This window comes from Scyliorhinus canicula, chromosome 5 (assembly GCF_902713615.1).
Source record: "Scyliorhinus canicula chromosome 5, sScyCan1.1, whole genome shotgun sequence".
Classification (NCBI taxonomy): Eukaryota; Metazoa; Chordata; class Chondrichthyes; order Carcharhiniformes; family Scyliorhinidae; genus Scyliorhinus; species Scyliorhinus canicula.
Window position 1 is genome coordinate 28,901,559 of NC_052150.1, and position 17,184 is coordinate 28,918,742.

The window sequence follows — 17,184 nt, forward strand, 5'->3', positions numbered from 1 at the left end:
CAAGGGGTCTTGCACAACTACATTGCCAATGATTCCGTTCTCATTACACAGTGCCCAGTTTAGGATGGCCTGTTCTCTATTTGGCTCCTCAATGTATTGGTTCAAAAAACCATCCCGGTTACACTCTACGGTATTGTGACTAATTCGATTTTTCCAATCTATATGCAGATTAAAATCACCCATAATTACAAATGTTCCTTTATCGCATGCGTCTTTAATTTCTTGTTTGATGCCATTCCCAACCTCACTACGACAGTTTGAGAGTCCATATACAATACCACTAACGATTTTTGTCCTTTGGTGTTTCTCAGCTCGACCCATACAGATTCCACATTGTTGGAGCGAATATCCTTTCTCACTATTGAATTAATTTCCTCTTTAACCAGCAATACAACTCCTTCACCTTTTCCTTTTGTCTGTACTTCCTAAATACTGAATACCTCTGGACGTTCAGTTCCTTCCCTGGTCACTCTGCAGCTATGTCTCTGTAATCTCAATTATATCATACCCGTTTACATTTATATGCGCGATTAGCTCATCCACGTTATTGCGAATGCTCAGCGCATTAAGGCACAAAGCTTGTCTTTTTAAGATTACTTGTCCCGCTCCCAATATTTTTCATTGTGGCCCTTTTGAATCGGGCCCTTAGTTTTTCTGCCTATCATTTTTCTTATTCCTCTTTCTGTCTTTTGTTTTTGTCCTTCAAACCTGGATCAATGAAAATTGTGGGAGAGCAACACCAGGCAAACCTAAAAATGAGGGGTCAACCTGGTGAAGCTATACCACAGGATGACTTGCACGCCAAGCAGTGGAAGCAGCATGCAATTGATAGGACGAAGCGACCCCAGAATCAGCGGATCAGATCTAAGCTCTGCAGCTCTGCCGCATCCAGTTGTGAATGTTGGTGGACAATTAAACAAATAACTGCAGGAGGGGGCTCTACAAATATCCCCATCCTCAGTGATGGGGCAACCAACACATCAGTGCAAAAGACAAGAGTGCACCACTTGCAGCCATCTTCAGCCAGAAGTGCTGAGTAGACGATCCATCTCATCTCCTCCTGAGGTCCCCAGCATCACAGATGCCAGTCTTCAGCTAATTTGATTCTCTCCACGTGAAATCAAGAAATAGCTAAAGGCACTAAATACTGCAAAGGCTATGGGGTCCTGACAATATTCCAACTGTTTAGCCACTGTTGTAATATTCAATGATGTCATCAAGGAAGCAGAAAAAAAACAAGCATGTCTTTGTTGAAGACTATCTTTAATACAAATGAGATTTCACCACAATGTGGCTGAATCAATCTGAGGAGTTAAGTACTGAAGTACCTTGTGCTCCAAAATAAACTGTGTCCTTAGCCAGGTTGGTCAAGTCCTGTTAAGATGTGGAGATGCCGGTGTTGGACTGGGGTGAGCACAGTAAGAAGTCTTACAACACCAGGTTAAAGTCCAACAGGTAGCACGGTAGCACAAGTGGATAGCATTGTGGCTTCACAGCGCCAGGGTCCCAGGTTCGATTCCCCGCTAGGTTACTGTCTGCACATTCTCCTCGTGTCTGCGTGGGTTTCCTCTGGGTGCTCCGGTTTCCTCCCACAGTCCAAAGACGTGCAGGCTAGGTGGATTGGCCATGATAAATTGCCCTTTGTGACCAAAAAGGTTAGGAGGGGTTATTGGGTTACGGGGATAGGGTTGAAGTGAGGGCTTAAGTGGGTCAGTGCAGACTGCATGGGCCGAATGGCCTCCTTCTGCACTGTATGTTCTATGTTTGTTTCAAATCACTAGCTTTCGGAGCACTGAAGGAGCAGTGCTCCGAAAGCTAGTGCTCCGAATCACTGCTCCTTTAGGATTCACCTGAGGAAGGAGCAGTGCTCTGAAAGCTAGTGATTTGAAACAAACCTGTTGGACTTTAACTTGGTGTTGTAAGTCCTGTTAAGACACTGGCATATACCCAGAAATGTGGAAAATTGCTCAGGTGTGTCCTGCCCAAAAGAAACAAGACAAATCCAACCCGACCTATTACAGCTTGATCATGCTTTACCATCAGCAAAGTAAGGGAAGATGTCATCAACAATTCTACTAAGCAGCACTTAGACAGCAATAACCTGCTCACTGATGCTCACTTTGAGTTCTGCCGGCCACTCAGTCCTGTCTCATTACAGCCTTGGTCCAAACAGGGACAAAACAGCTAAACTCCTAAAGGGGCTGTTTAGCACAGGGGTAAATCGCTGGCTTTGAAAGCAGACCAAGCAGGCCAGCAGCACGGTTTCGATTCCCGTAATAGCCTCCCCGGACAGGCGCCGGAATGTGGCGACTAGGGGCTTTTCACAGTAACTTCATTTGAAGCCTACTCGTGACAATAAGCGATTTTCACTTTCACTTTTCAAGTAAACCCATGAAGTGAAAGTGACTGTTCTTGACATCAAGGCAACATTTGACCTGGTATGGCATCAAGAAGCCCCTGAAAAAATGGCATAAATGGGAACCAGGGGGAAAACACTCTGCTGGCTGGAGTCATACCCAGCACAAAGGAAGATGCTTGTGTTTGTTGAAGGTCAATAATCTCAGTCCCAGGACATCAATGCAGGAGTTCCTCAGGGTAGTGTCCTTGGCCCAACCATCTTCAGCAGCTTCATCAATGACCTTCCTTCCATCATAAGGTCAGAAGTGGGGATGTTTACTGATGACTGCACCATGTAATAATAATCTTTATTGTCACAAGTAGGCTTACGTTACCACTGCAATGAAGTTACTGTGAAAAGCCCCTAGTTGCCACATTCTGGCGCCTGTTCGGGTACACAGAGGGAGAATTCAGAATGTCCAAATTACCTATCAGCACGCCTTTCGGGACTTGTGGGAGGAAACCGGAGCACCCGGAGGAAACCCACGCAGACACAGGGAGAACGTGCAGACTCCGCACAGACAGTAATGCAAGCCGGGAATAGAACCCGGGACCCTGGCGCTGTTAAGCAACTGTGCTATCCACTGTCTACCGTGCCGCCCCATGTTCAGCACCATTTGCGACGCTTCAGATATTGAAGCAGTCTGTGCGATATGTAGCAAGATCCAGTCAACATTCAGGTTTGGCTTTGATAAGTGGCCTGTAACATTCATGACATACAAGTGCCAGGCAATGACCATCTCCACCAAGAAAGAATCTAACCATTGCCCCTTGTCATTTAATGACATTATCATCGCTGAGTCTCCCACATCCTAGGGATTTACCATTGGCCAAAAACTGAACTGGACTAGCGACTGGACTTGCCATATAAATACTGTGGCTATAAGAGCAGGTCAGAGGCTGAGTAATGCACCTCCTGACTCTCCAAATCCTGCCCACCATTTACAAGGCACAAGTCAGGAGTGTGATGGCATACTCTCCACTTGCCTGAATGAGTGCAGTTCCAACAACACACAAGAAACATGACAATATGAAAGAGCTGCCAACTTGATTTGAACCCTATTCACCACCTTCAAAATTCACTCCCTTTACCATAGGTGGCAACAGTGTGTGCCAACTACAAGGTGCACTGCAACACCTCACCGAAGCTTCATTGGCAGCACCTTCGAAGCCTGCCTAGAAGGTCAAGGGGTACACCACCGGCTGCAAGTTCCTCTACAAGTCACACTCTATCCTGGGGCGAAATTCTCCGATATCCGTCACAATGCCCGGGACCCGCGGCCAAAAACGGTGCTGATGACTCCGGCGTCGGGCCCCGCAAAACATCGTCTATTCTCCGGGCCCGAATGGGCCAGCAGCGGCGTTACGCAATTCACATCGGTTTCACCCGCTGCGGAAGTGGCACGTCGGTTGACATCGGGCGACTTCATCAACGCCGCCCGGCGAGACATCAGATAAAGAGTCTCCCCCTCCCCCCGCAAGAACACCAAACATGGCTGGCCGACGATCAGCCCCGAGGTTCCAGGACCGCGACCTCCAGGCGCTCCTGGATGCTGGAGATGGCCGCAGGGTCGCCCCACGCCTCAGACAGCGCCTGTGGAGGGATGTGGCAGAGGCCGTCAATGCTGTGGTTTTGACCCCGAGGACAGGCACCCAATGCCACAAGAAGATCAACAACCTCGTCAGGGCAGCCAGGGTGAGTCCCCCTCCCCATGACCTTGACAACGACCTTGACATTCACCCTGCCCTTGACCTTCACCCTACCCTTGACCTTCACCCTGCCCTTGACCTTCACCCTGAACTTGACACCGACCTTGACCTTCCCTTGACCCTGACCTTGATCCCGACCTTGACCCTGACCCTAATTTGGTCTCTAACCCTAATGTGTTGTGACCTCTGCCAGGGGCTCAGGGGTGGTGACTCATATGGACCGCCCTGAGGACATTGTGCAGATTCTTCCTGCACTGCTGCCGAGTCCTTGGAGTGGGGCCCATGGCGCTTAACCTCTGACATCGGCGGGTGTCAGTCTCCTTCTCAGTTCAGGGAACAGGTTGTCCCAACTCTCCTGCATGGCATTCAGCAGTGTCTCGAGCTCTACAGCTGCGAATGCCGGTGCCACTCTTTATGGTACCATCTTCCTGGCTGCAATGAAAGTGTGTGGGGTGAGGAATGCTTATATGCAGCTCAAACTTGTCAAGCTCTCGGGTGCCAATCCGCAGCAATCTCAGCAGCAAATTCAATGTTTTCTTTGGTTAGAATTGTACTAGTTCCACTAGGCACCGGTGCTGGTCCCTTTGCACGTCCTGAAAGGCTCCGACACTGGCGCTGCTATCAGGACAGTACAGCAACACCAATTCAGTCCCAGCATCTGCTCTTAGTCTCCAGAACGAAAAATTCAGCCCAATTTATATTAATGACAAAGGAAGTAAATGCACTTTTGCCATAATTGTGAACGACACATAAATAGGTGTGATGGCACAAGTCTACAGAGGAATATGGATAGATTAAGTGAGTTGGCAAAGACATGGCAGACGGAATATAATTTAGGAAAATGTGAAGTTATGCACTATGGTAGGAAGAATAAAGGAGCTGAATATGATTTACATGGAGAAAGAGTGCAGAAAGCTGCTGAACCGTTGGATTTGGGGGTCTGCAAGCATAAATGACAAAAGCTAGAATGCAGTTCACTAGTTAATTAGGAAGGCAAATGGAATATTGGTCACGTGTCTAACACTGTTGTTTTTACCCCCCCCCCCCCCCCCCCCCCCCCCCCACAGGACAAGCGTTCTAACAACAGGGAGTGTCACAGGATTGGAGGGGACATTGCGGATGAGAGACCGCTGTCCGTACATGAGGAAAGGGCCCTGGAACTGGCAGGCGGACCCGAGGACCGGGAGGTTGCCGAGGCAGAGGTCGGGGGCCTGCCAGCAAGTGAGCCACCCACGGCCCTTCCCCCTCTCCCATATCCCCCCTCCCCATATCCCCTCGCCCCATATCCCCCGATCACCGTCCGTGTGTCTAACCATGCATGCTGTATTCTGTATTGCAGGACCAAACGTCGAGGCACCCGTCCCCGCGGCTGCCGACCACCCGCAGGATGCCCCAGGGTGGCCACGGGAGAGGGAGCGACCCGGCCCCTCTGGCCTGCCACACCTCCAGGCCCCCCCCCCAGGGTGGGAAAGATATGCAGCAACACGGAGACAACGCCCGCGTCTCGTGGGCGCCACCCCAGGGGACCATGGACTCGGACTCTGATGATGCGCACATCACAACGTCACAGCTGTCTCCAACACCCTCCACCATCGCAGAGACACTCACCCCGGCTGGGCAATTTAGTGATGAGGCTTCTGGTTCACTCACTGGTGCGCACAACACTGTCATCCCGGTACAGCAGCTGGAGGTAGGAGCAGCAGAGGGGCCGGGAGGTCGGAGGGCATTCTGGCCCAAGCAAACATCTGCCGCCCAGATGGGTTCCGGGTTCCTGGAGTTACCACATCCACCCATAGACCCGATGCATTCAACAAACCTGGAACGAAGGAAGAGGGTGACGGCCAGCTTGCAGCGGCTGCAGACGCAGGTGGAGGAGCCCACCCGTGTCCAGGAGCTGGGAGTCGTGCCAGTCATGCGTGCCACCCAGGCCGAAACCGCACGGATGGCGTCCGCGGTGGAGGCAATGGGTGCAATGGTGTCCAACATGGGGAGCAGTATGCAAGGCCTGGGGCTTTCCATGCAGGCGGCGTCCGTGGCCCAGGGCGTGGCTTCCCTCTCACAGGAAGCCATGAGCCAGAACCAGCGGCAGATGGCAGAGGCGCTCAAAGTTGTGGCCCTGTCTCAGCAGGCCATGGCGGAGTCTCTGCAGGCAATGGCCCAGTCTCAGCAAGTCATCGCTGAGGGCATCAGTGCCATTGTCCATGTGCTTGGCCGCGTCGCCAAAATTCAAACAGGAATGGCCAGCTCCCTGAGCTCCATGGCTGCAGATCTGAGGACCCTTGTTGATACCAGCACGGGCCTCCAGGACTGGCAGTGCCAGGTGTTGGGGGAGCGTTGGATGGCCGGTCCGTTCGCACCCCCGACCCATGTAGAGGCCCGGGGGCCATCGGGCACCCCGAGGGAGGAGGAGGTGCTGGGCTCCGTCCCGGGTCCCCCTGTAGGGGAGGTCCCAGAACACCGCAGCACTTCGAACTCCCCCCCCTTCCGTCCCAGGTGCATCTGGTGGGCAGCGGGTAGGACAGGCAGGCAGCTCGCCATCCCAGTCGCCTGAGCCGCAGCCTGGACCAAGGGTGTTTGTGCTTTCAGGTGGGGTGGGGGTGGTTGGGGAGGCGTTAGGGTGTTGGTGCTGGGTAGGTGAGGGAGGTGTTAGGGTGTTGGTGCTGGGTGGGTGATCGGATGTTTCCATGGTGTGCATTATGTGGCCATACTCGCCGATTCTTATGCCCCTAGTCAGTGAACCGGGTGGCTATCAGCCTGTCCCGTGCTCGCTGGCCCAGATGGTAACGGTGGGCAGCCACCCGCCCATGTCCAGCCCGTCTGCCCTGACCATTGCCCCCATCTCCCTCATCTGGGGAGGTCTGCGCCTCCTCCTCCTGCGCCTCCACTCCCCTCTCCTCTGGCTGCGGCACATCACCCCTCTGCTGGGCGATGTTGTGCAGGACACAACACACCACAATGATGTGGCCGACCCTATCTGGTGGGTACTGGAGGGCCCCCCCAGAGATGTCCAGGCACCTGAATCGCGACTTCAGGACCCCAAAGCAGCTCTCAATTGTACCCCTGGTCGCTGCATGGGCATCATTATAGCTGTTGTCCGCGTTACTCTGTGGCCTCCGTATAGGCGTCATCAGCCACAACCGCAACGGGTAACCCCTGTCGCCCAGCAACCAGCCCCTCAGCTGGGGGTGGCGTCCCTCGAACATTCCAGGGATGTACGACCGCGACAACACATATGAGTCATGAACACTTCCCGGGTACCGGGCGCAGACGTGCATGATAACCATGCGGTGGTCGCAGACCACCTGGATGTTCATAGAATATGTCCCCTTCCTGTTGGTGAAGGCGGCCCTATTGTCTGCAGGTGGCCGCACGGCAATGTGTGTTCCATCGATCACCCCCTGGACCATGGGAAAACCAGCCATGGCTGAGAAGCCCACGGCCCGGGCATCCTGGTTTGCCTGGTCCATGGGGAAGCGGATGTAGCGGTCCGCAATGGCATATAGGACGTCTGTCACTGCCCGGATGCACCGGTGCACCGATGCCTGTGAGATGCCGGATAGGTCCCCACTCGGCGCCTGGAATGACCCCGTGGCATAAAAGTTGAGGGCCACAGTAACCTTCACAGACACGGGGAGAGGGTGTCCTCCCCCAGTGCCATGCGGTGACAGGTGTGCCAGCAGGTCGCAGATGTATTCCACGGTTTCATGGCTCGCCCGGAGTCTCCTCCTGCATTCCCGGTCTGTGAGGTCCTGGAACGATGAACGGGGCCGGTAGACACGGGGCCTTCTCGGGCGTCTCCGTCCCTGTGGCGCCACAACGTCCTCCACCCTCTCCTCGTGCTCCTCCTCCTCCTCGTCCTGATGGGCGGGTGGCCCTCCAGCCTGGGCACCTGCCATCTGCCCCTCTGCGGCGCATGCCCCTCTGCAGCAGCCTGTGCCGCCTCTCTGCCACGCTCCACCTCCTGATCCTCCAGGTCGACATGTACAATAGCGACTGCCGCCACGGCAGCCAACATCGCTGGGCGATCAGAAAACATGATTGCCTGCCGGGGGGGGGGGGGCGGGGTGTGGAGGACACGACAACATGTCATCGGTGCCCCTATCCCCCCCCCCCCCAACCCACGGGCACTCGCAATTTGTCATATCTCTCTATCTCTCTCTCTCCCTATCCCCCCCCCCCCCCCCCAACCCACCGGCACTCGCAATTTGTCATATCTCTCTCTCTCCCTATTCCCCTCCCCCTTCACTGATGCTCGATGAAAATCCTGGAATTCCATCCCAAACAGTATTGTGGGTCTACCAACACACCACATGGACTACTGCGGTTCAAGGTGACGGCTCATCGCCACCTTCTCAAGGGCAATTCGGAAAGGGAACCAAATGCAAAATTATCCAGCGATGCCCACATCCCGTGAAATAATATATTTTTAAAAATCCTTTGGAAAAACTCAAATAAAATCAACCATTTTTTGGCAACTGAGAGGAGTACCCCACTCTTTTTCAAAGAAATACGCTCTCTCTGGCACAAGTTACTGTGAAGTTGTAGTTCTGATTTGATCAGAGCAAGCTGCAGCGATCTCCTACAATCATGGAATCGTTCCGAGTGCCCCACATGACCTAAAAGCAGATTCTCACATCCTGTCCGACTGCTGGCGGTGACGTCCATTTAGGGAACAGTTTCCCCTTCGGAGTCACAGAAAACAAAACGAAATGAAAAGAACAACGCCTTGAACACATTCTGATGGAAAGAAGAATGCTGGAATTTTCAAATCCAAACATTGAAGGAAGTCAATCATTGTGAATGCCACATAACGATAGATCCCGAATTCCCAGAGTTTTATCGTGGATAGGAAACAACTATTTTAAAGGAAGGAAAAACCTCGAAGACTTGGAGCACAAATACATCCCCACACAAGCGTTAAGTGTATAGAGTTACTGCTGGGGGGAAATCAGGCAAGTGTGTGAGATTAAGACATTCATGGTTCGAAGTACTAATGGCTCCAGTACGGGCGCTAAACTAACAAGTTTTGTTTTATTTGGTTGAAATAATCAGCAGCAGTAATGCTTCAAGAAGAAAGTTAATCTTTTTTACTTCACAAGAAGTGTGCAGAATTTGTTGCTCACTAAGGGGTCTGAGGTAATTTTCAACAGAGGTTTGATTTAGAATCAATGCTGATACGATGGATGAGTGTGGAGTGGGTCCTGAATTATTCAGTGTTGCTGTCTTTCAGGCGAGGCATAAACTCTGGCTCTGTTTCCTCATTCCATTGATGCAGGTGGATATGAAGGATCTTGCGCATTAACTCTCCATCACTGGCTGCTATCCCTCCTTCAATTAGTACAACCAAGAAGAAAAGGTAACCTGCTCATTCGTCTTGTTTACCGTGTATGTGTGGAAGATTGATGCTCCATTCCTCCACCCAAGTCTCTGTTGCGCAAAAGCAACTCTTTTATCACTTTAAACTTTTGGGGAATCAGACACAAGTTAAAATTGGCACAAAAGGAACGGGGAGAGAGTTGAAAGGGTGTTTTTTCCTCAGCACTTTTTTTCTGTTTGCCTCTCCCAGAACACCGCATGACTTGGAGAGGAGGAAGTGTTTAGTCATGTTATTGGTCATCACGGCGGCCTGCAGGCTTGATAGACCAAACTCGTCTTTCCCAATGCATTCATTTTACATGTTCCCATGTAAAGGGTTGTCAAAACGTGAGATGCTTTGCGAGATGGAGTGGTCGAGACAGAGAAAAGTGGATAGGTATTTGAAGCAGAGGAAGATACTGAGCTAGGCAGGAGAGAGTAGGGAAATGGGAAGTTTTTTTTGAGGCTGCACATTCGCAATGGGATAAGTGCCTTAATTTTATGCTATGAATGTATGTGATGACATGATAATGCACTGTATAAATATTGATGTCATTACTGTGTCATGAAACTGTCATTTGCATTTGGGAGATTGGTCCAAATTTTGTGGTCAGTGGTGAATGAAAATCACAGAATTTACAGTGGAGAAGGAGGCATTTCGGCCCATTGAGTCTGCACCGGCTCTTGGAAAGAGCACACTACCCAAGCCCACACCTCCACCCTCTCCCCCTAACCCAATAACCCCACCCAACACTGAGGGCAATTTTGGACACTAAGGGCAATTTAGCATAGCCAATCTACCTAACCTGCACATCTTTGGACTAGTCCAATCCTTCAATTAAACTGACACTTTCCCCCAGAATTTCATGGGTTTCTGGGCAGGAACTTACTGTTAGCAGAAAGCCAAAACCATGAAACACACTCATCTGGGTTCTGTGTGAACAGGACATTCAATGGCTGCTGATTATTTCAACCAAATAAAACAAAACTTGTTAGTTTAGCGCCCGTACTGGAGCCATTAGTACTTCGAGCCATGAATGTCTTAACCAATTTGACTGAAGGATCCTTACAGAGACAGGCAAAGTCTAAACTAGAAACTGTCAGCTGGAATACATAATTCAGTGTCAAACATACAGAAAGCAACACTGAGAGAGGGCGAAAAATGGAATTAAGGGAGGGGGAGAAAGTAAAAAACACAAAAATATGTTTAGCTTTTTCAAAATCTCAAAAATATAATAACATTATAAAGATTAATTTTCAGACTTTGTGAGGTTGGTTTACGGTAATGAAGATTAATCACATTTAAAAATCCACTTACACTTGAATGGAAAGCTCAAACCTTTGCTGTGGGTAAATAATAGGTAAGTTTAGCTATTCATGCTATTCCATTTATTTCAATGGTGAGTCTTTTGGTGAGATACTAATTTAGTGCACCTGCTGGAGGAGCAGAGCAACTCAAAATTACAAATCTTCCTGATTTCCTTGTTTAACTGTGCATGCGCAGCCACCAGAAGTTGCTCTCCAATTTCCCCTTTAACAATGTTGAGCACGAGGAGCATCACAATTATTTTTAGTGCAAACCCCGGACCATTATGAATATTCTGTTAACCTGGTACATGAAGGAATACGTCACTTGCAACTGAACAATTCAGACAAGAGGTTCCCTGTTCACTTACCAGTTGTGATAGAAAATTCAGCTGTAATGCTTGAGAATGAAAAAAATGAAGCAGGTGTCACATAGGTACGTTTGAAATTCGGGTAAGGACAGTGATTTGGATCTGCTTTGATGGCCTGCATGGCCGAACAGCCTGTTGATATTCCAGATGAAAAAATGACGAATTGAGTGGTATTTGCAGGGGGTTTGGCACCAATGGGAGCCATGCCCCAGCATGTGTCATGAGGAGTAGGGAAAAGGTGGAGAGAGGATGCAGAGGACCTGTCTAATCTTCAGAGGTTAAATCAAACTTCTCTTACCACAAACGTATGGAGCGCTGGCGGGTACACAACACAAAGGAGAGGAAGAAGACCCATGTGGTGCTTGAGAAAGCTTATTTAAGTTACGTGGCTTAACTGGTTTTAGAAGTGGCCACAACCCCAGTATCATCCAACAATAAGCGCCTTTCAGGCACTGTTTGCTGTGTTAACAACAGTTCAGAAAGGCAGAACTGAGCAAAATCTCTCTCCCTTCCCAGAAGTGTTCTTGTGAAAGTCACTTTTGAGGGGAAGTTTTGGTCTGTATTAAGGTCACACTGAGGGGAAGCTGCCGCAATCGGCAAGCATATACGACGCTGAGAGAGGTTTACTCTCCAATTTAAAACCACTTCCCTAATTCATCCCCATTTTGAATTTCTAGAATTGCCCTGGCGTCTGCAGGAACGAGAGATTAATCTCCACAACACTTGCAGGCAAGGCAGGAGAAAATCACAGGGACGTTAAAAATATTGTACTTCTGTAAATTTGATTTTTGCTTATTGGTCATAAGTAATTTATGAAATCTGGAGCGTCAATTCATTTTTCAGGTGTTGAAGGAGGGCAGTGCACTGCAAGCACAGACCGCCTGGGTATGTCAACCATAACTATGTAGTTGCAGACATTTACCACCAGGGGCTCTTTGGAGTCAGGTTCTGACGTCCCCCAATTCCAGCACCATTTTGTAAATGAGCAAGGCATAACAAGACTGGTTCCAGGGATGAGGAACCTCAGTAATGAGGATAGATTGGAGAGGTTAGGACTTCCTCCTCGGAGAGAAGAAGGCTAAGAGGAGATTTGATAGAGACATTCAAAATCATGAGGGGGCTGGAGGGTAGACAGGGAGAAACTGTTCCCACTCGTAAAAGGATCAAGAATAAGAGGGGCACAGATTTAAGGTGATTTGCAAAAGAAGCAAATGTGATGTGAGAAAAAGCTTTTTCACACCACTGGCTCGGGTCTGGAATGCACCGCCTGAAACTGCGGTGGGGGTAAGTTGAATTGAAGCCTTCAGGAGGGCATTAGATGATTACTTGAATAGAAACAATTTTCAGGGAAATAACACAGACATGATGCTCGTTTGGAAAGCTGGTGCAGACCCGATGGGCGGCCTCCTTCTGCGTCATACCAATTCTGTGATTTTGTGATTCTGTTAGTATTAATCAGCCGACTGGTCAAATTATTAGTTTGAAGTAAAATAACTGACGATGCTAGTGCTTGTTTCCTTTAGGAAAGTGGATTTTGATTTTCATAAATACGTGACTACTATGGAGCAGACAGCAGTTCGTAAACAACGGGTTCCCTCTTACCTTGATCTCCTCATGGTGCATCGGGTGGAGTTAGTGAATGGAATTATAAACACTGAGTGCATCCTGGATAACCTGCTACACTTGGGATACTTCACATTCGAAGATACTGAGTTCATACAGCAGAGTATAACTCGACATGACAAGGTACAGCAAACCAAGAGATTACAGTTTATTTACATACAATAAGTGGATGAAACTTTGCAGTCACTAGGTTCACATAAGTTAACTTTTAGGTCTAAAAATGTGTATGCCAACTTGTGTGGTATAATATTTCTGTGCTACCGACTGCATCTCCCTAATTATTCCCATCATATCCAACATCAATAGTAGATCCTTGACAACCTGTACTTTACCTTAGTGTTATACATTGCTACAACTACATTGCAACTAATAAGACATTTGAATTCCCAGTGACCGACTTGACGGATTTCACATTTTAATACCTTTACTCTAACCAACAATCTAAAATCAACATCAACCAAACATTGGATTGGATTGGATTTGTTTATTGTCACGTGTACCGAGGTACAGTGAAAAGTATTTTTCTGCAAGCAGCTCAACAGATCATTCAGTGCATGGGAAGAAAAGGGAATTGAACAGAATTCAAGAAAATACATGAGAATACATAATAGGGTAACACAAGATATACAATGTAACTACATAAGCATTGGCATCGGATGAAGCAGACAGGGTGTAGTGTTAATGAGGACAGTCCATAAAAGGGTCATTTAGGAGTCTGGTGACAGTGGGGAAGAAGCTGTTTTTGAGTCTGTTCGTCCGTGTTCTCAGACTTCTGAATCTCCTGCCCGATGGAAGAAGTTGGAAAAGTGAGTAAGCCGGGTGGGAGAGATCCTTGATTATGCTGCCTGCTTTCCCCCGGCAGCGGGAGGTGTAGATGGAATCAATGGATGGGAGGCAGGTTCGTGTGATGGACTGGGCGGTATTCACGACTCTCTGAAGTTCCTTGCGGTCCTGGGCCGAGCAGTTGCCATACCAGGCTGTGATGCAGCCCGAGAGGATGCTCTCTATAGTGCATCTGTAAAAGTTGGTAAGGGTTAATGTGGACATGCCAAATTTCCTTAGTTTCCTGAGGAAGTAAAGGCGCTGTTGTGCTTTCTTGGTGATAGCGTCGACATGAGTGGACCAGGATAGATTTTTGGTGATGTTCACCCCTAGGAATTTGAAACTGCTCACCATCTCTACCTCGGCTCCGTTGATGCTGACAGGGGTGTGTACAGTACTATGCTTCCTGAAGTCGATGACCAGCTCTTTAGTTTTGCTGGCATTAAGGGAGAGATTGTTGTCGTTGCACCACTCCACTAAGTTCTCTATCTCCCTCCTGTATTCAGACTCGTCGTTGTTCGAGATCCGGCCCACTATGGTCGTATCGTCAGCAAACTTGTAGATGGAGTTGGAACCAAGTTTTGCCATGCAGTCGTGTGTGTACAGGGAGTAGAGTAGGGGGCTAAGTACGCAGCCTTGCGGGGCACCGGTGTTGAGGACTATTGTGGAGGAGGTGTTGGTGTTCATTCTTACTGACTGTGGTCTGTTGGTCAGAAAGTCAAGGATCCAGTTGCAGAGTGGAGAGCCAAGTCCTAGGTTTTGGAGCTTTATTTTTTAGAACAGTACAGCACAGAACAGGCCCTTCGGCCCTCGATGTTGTGCCGAGCAATGATCACCCTACTCAAACCCACGTATCCACCCTATACCCGTAACCCAACAACTCCCCCCCTTAACCTTACTATTAGGACACTACGGGCAATTTAGCATGGCCAATCCACCTAACCCGCACATCTTTGGACTGTGGGAGGAAACCGGAGCACCCGGAGGAAACCCACGCACACACGGGGAGGACGTGCAGACTCCACACAGACAGTGACCCAGCCGGGAATCGAACCTGGGACCCTGGAGCTGTGAAGCATTTATGCTAACCACCATGCTACCATGCTGCCCTGAATTGATATGAGCTTGGCTGGGATTATGGTGTTGAAGGCGGAGCTGTAGTCAATAAATAAGAGTCTGATGTAGGAGTCCTTGTTTTCGAGATGCTCTAGGGATGAGTGTAGGGCCAGGGAAATGGCGTCTGATGTGGACCGGTTGCGACGGTATGCGAATTGAAGTGGGTCAAGGCGTTCCGGGAGTATGGAGGTGATGCGCTTCATGATCAGCCTCTCAAAGCACTTCATTACAACTGACGTCAGGGCCACCGGGCGGTAGTCATTGAGGCACGTTGCCTGGTTCTTCTTTGGTACCGGTATGATGGTGGTCTTCTTGAAGCAGGTGGGGACCTCGGAGTGGAGTAGGGATAGGTTAAAGATGTCTGTGAAAACCTCTGCCAGCTGGTCCGCACAGGTTCTGAGTGCACGACCAGGGATCCCGTCCGGGCCCATCGCCTTCCGTGGGTTCACTTTCAGGAAGGCCGATTTGACTTCGGAAACTGTGATGGTGGGTATGGGTGAATTATGGGTTGCTGGGGCACTCGATAGCGGGTTGTTGGTTACCTGCTCAAACCGAGCATAGAATGCGTTAAGTTCATCGGGGAGGGGTGCACTGCTGCCAGAGATACTGCTCGGCTTCGCTTTGTAGCCCGTTATGTTGCTGTATGTTACATGAGTGTATTAGTTGACGAAGTAAACTTCAGAAAAGTTCTTTCCTGTCAATTTCCTAACATAATTGAAAATCCCAATACAGAGGTTATAAGGTACATTGTACTATCCCCTGGATGCAGTCTTTGTACGAACCAGTCCAAAGTTACTCACCACTTCTATCTAATGGGCTTACTTCTCATTTTATTGAGTTATAATGTTCAGTATCCATCGGAAATAGTTGCCCTCCATCTTCTGATAATCTCTGAACTGACTTTCAGCAGCAAGACCCACTCCCGTGATTCCTTCTTCCAGCCACCCCTAGGCAAATCTTCTAGCAGTCTTAAATCTTCACAGGGGGGCAACACGGTAGCATGGTGGTTAGCATAAATGCTTCACAGCTCCAGGGTCCCAGGTTCGATTCCCGGCTGGGTCACTGTCTGTGCGGAGTCTGCATGTCCTCCCCGTGTGTGCGTGGGTTTCCTCCGGGTGCTCCGGTTTCCTCCCACAGTCCAAAGATGTGCGGGTTAGGTGGATTGGCCATGCTAAATTGCCCGTAGTGTCCTAAAAAGTGAGGTTAAGGGGTGGGGGGTGAGTAGGGTGATCATGGCTCGGCACAACATTGAGGGCCGAAGGGCCTGTTCTGTGCTGTACTGTTCTATGAGGTCTCATCTCTTCGACCAGAGAACAAGTTCCCAACAGCATCCTGCCTGGTGCCTAATAGAAAACAGCCTTTTTCCTCTGTGGTTTGCAACAGCTGTTTTTTTGCCTATCTCTCTCCGGGACTCTCTCTCTCTGTCCAGGGTTCCTGAGCCAGTAAGTCTGGCAGCAGTAAAGCCAGCTGTCCTTTCCTTTGTCTCCATCTTGCTTTCATAGGACCTGAGCCCCTGTCCCCATGTCAACTAGGTCACATGAGCTTATCACTGGGAAGAACTAGTAGGTTGATCCTCTCAGCCATTCCATTTTGCCCTGAATTAAAGGAGATTGTTTAAATCATTACCATCTTATAAAACTTGAGTATTGCTGGAAAAAGATATGCTGTTGAAGCTTTTTGTCTGGCTCCCATCATTCATTAGAATACCAAATTTCAAACATAACAATTCATGCTGCATGAGAAGAGAGTGCTGATTTGTCGGCTAGTAGATTCTGATTGGTAAAGGAGTTTGAGAATGCACCAAGAAACAGTTAACTGCCAAACATTGGTTTAAATTCAAACCAGGCAGGTAGACCCTGAAAGATCAAGGCATTGCACCGAGGAATGAACCAGGGAATGGCTGTTTCCCCAAGCTTTTATTTTGTTGAAAAAGATACAGTTTGACCTGCTCCTTCAGTGTACAAATGGCAGGGCCATGTATATTAATACATGTAGTTCCAGCACACATTGTGAACCACACTTCGAGCCCAACTATTAATCTCAAATGGTTTGTAGATGTAATTCTTAGCACAATCCGGATTGTCTATCGAGGGCTGTCTTAATTGTGGAATTATATCTAATATTGGACACCATGTTTTGAGTTTTGTAAACATAGGCTGGTCGGGTACGATAAATACTTTGCTGGTTGCAAAAGGCAAAGGCTGTGCTTTTTGATACGATCCATTTGTTTTTGAAATGCATGGGATGCACCTGTTCCCTGGTGTGTTCTCTCTGGCAATGCCTCGACCAATCAGAGTCCACTTGCCAACCAATCGGCACTCTCTTCTCTTGCAATCTAAATTATTCTTTCCTTTACTATTGGTGTTCTCGTGAATCTGTCCTGATGAGTGCTAGACAAAAAGCTTTGTCAGCATGTCTCTTTTTCCAGCAATACTCAAGTTCTATACCACCAAATGACCATCTCATCAAACCTTACATTCATAAT

At 48.9% G+C, this 17,184-nt stretch overlaps 1 protein-coding gene across 5 annotated transcripts in view; it reads left to right on the forward strand.

Annotated features, from left to right (window-relative positions):
• The first annotated feature begins 8,536 nt into the window (after window positions 1-8,536).
• LOC119965881 (nucleotide-binding oligomerization domain-containing protein 1-like) overlaps window positions 8,537-17,184 on the forward strand; it is a 55,493-nt gene continuing 46,845 nt past the window's right edge. The window contains exons 1-3 of one of the 5 annotated variants that reach the window (XM_038796841.1): window positions 8,537-9,059; window positions 9,383-9,463; window positions 12,662-12,884. In XM_038796841.1, the coding sequence (XP_038652769.1) occupies window positions 12,699-12,884 (186 nt within the window). In that variant the 5' untranslated portion in view covers window positions 8,537-9,059; window positions 9,383-9,463; window positions 12,662-12,698. Of the gene's footprint in view, window positions 9,464-10,729; window positions 10,824-12,661; window positions 12,885-17,184 lie in introns of those variants that run through there. The other 4 variants (XM_038796837.1, XM_038796839.1, XM_038796838.1 and 1 more) reach the window with 4 other exon arrangements.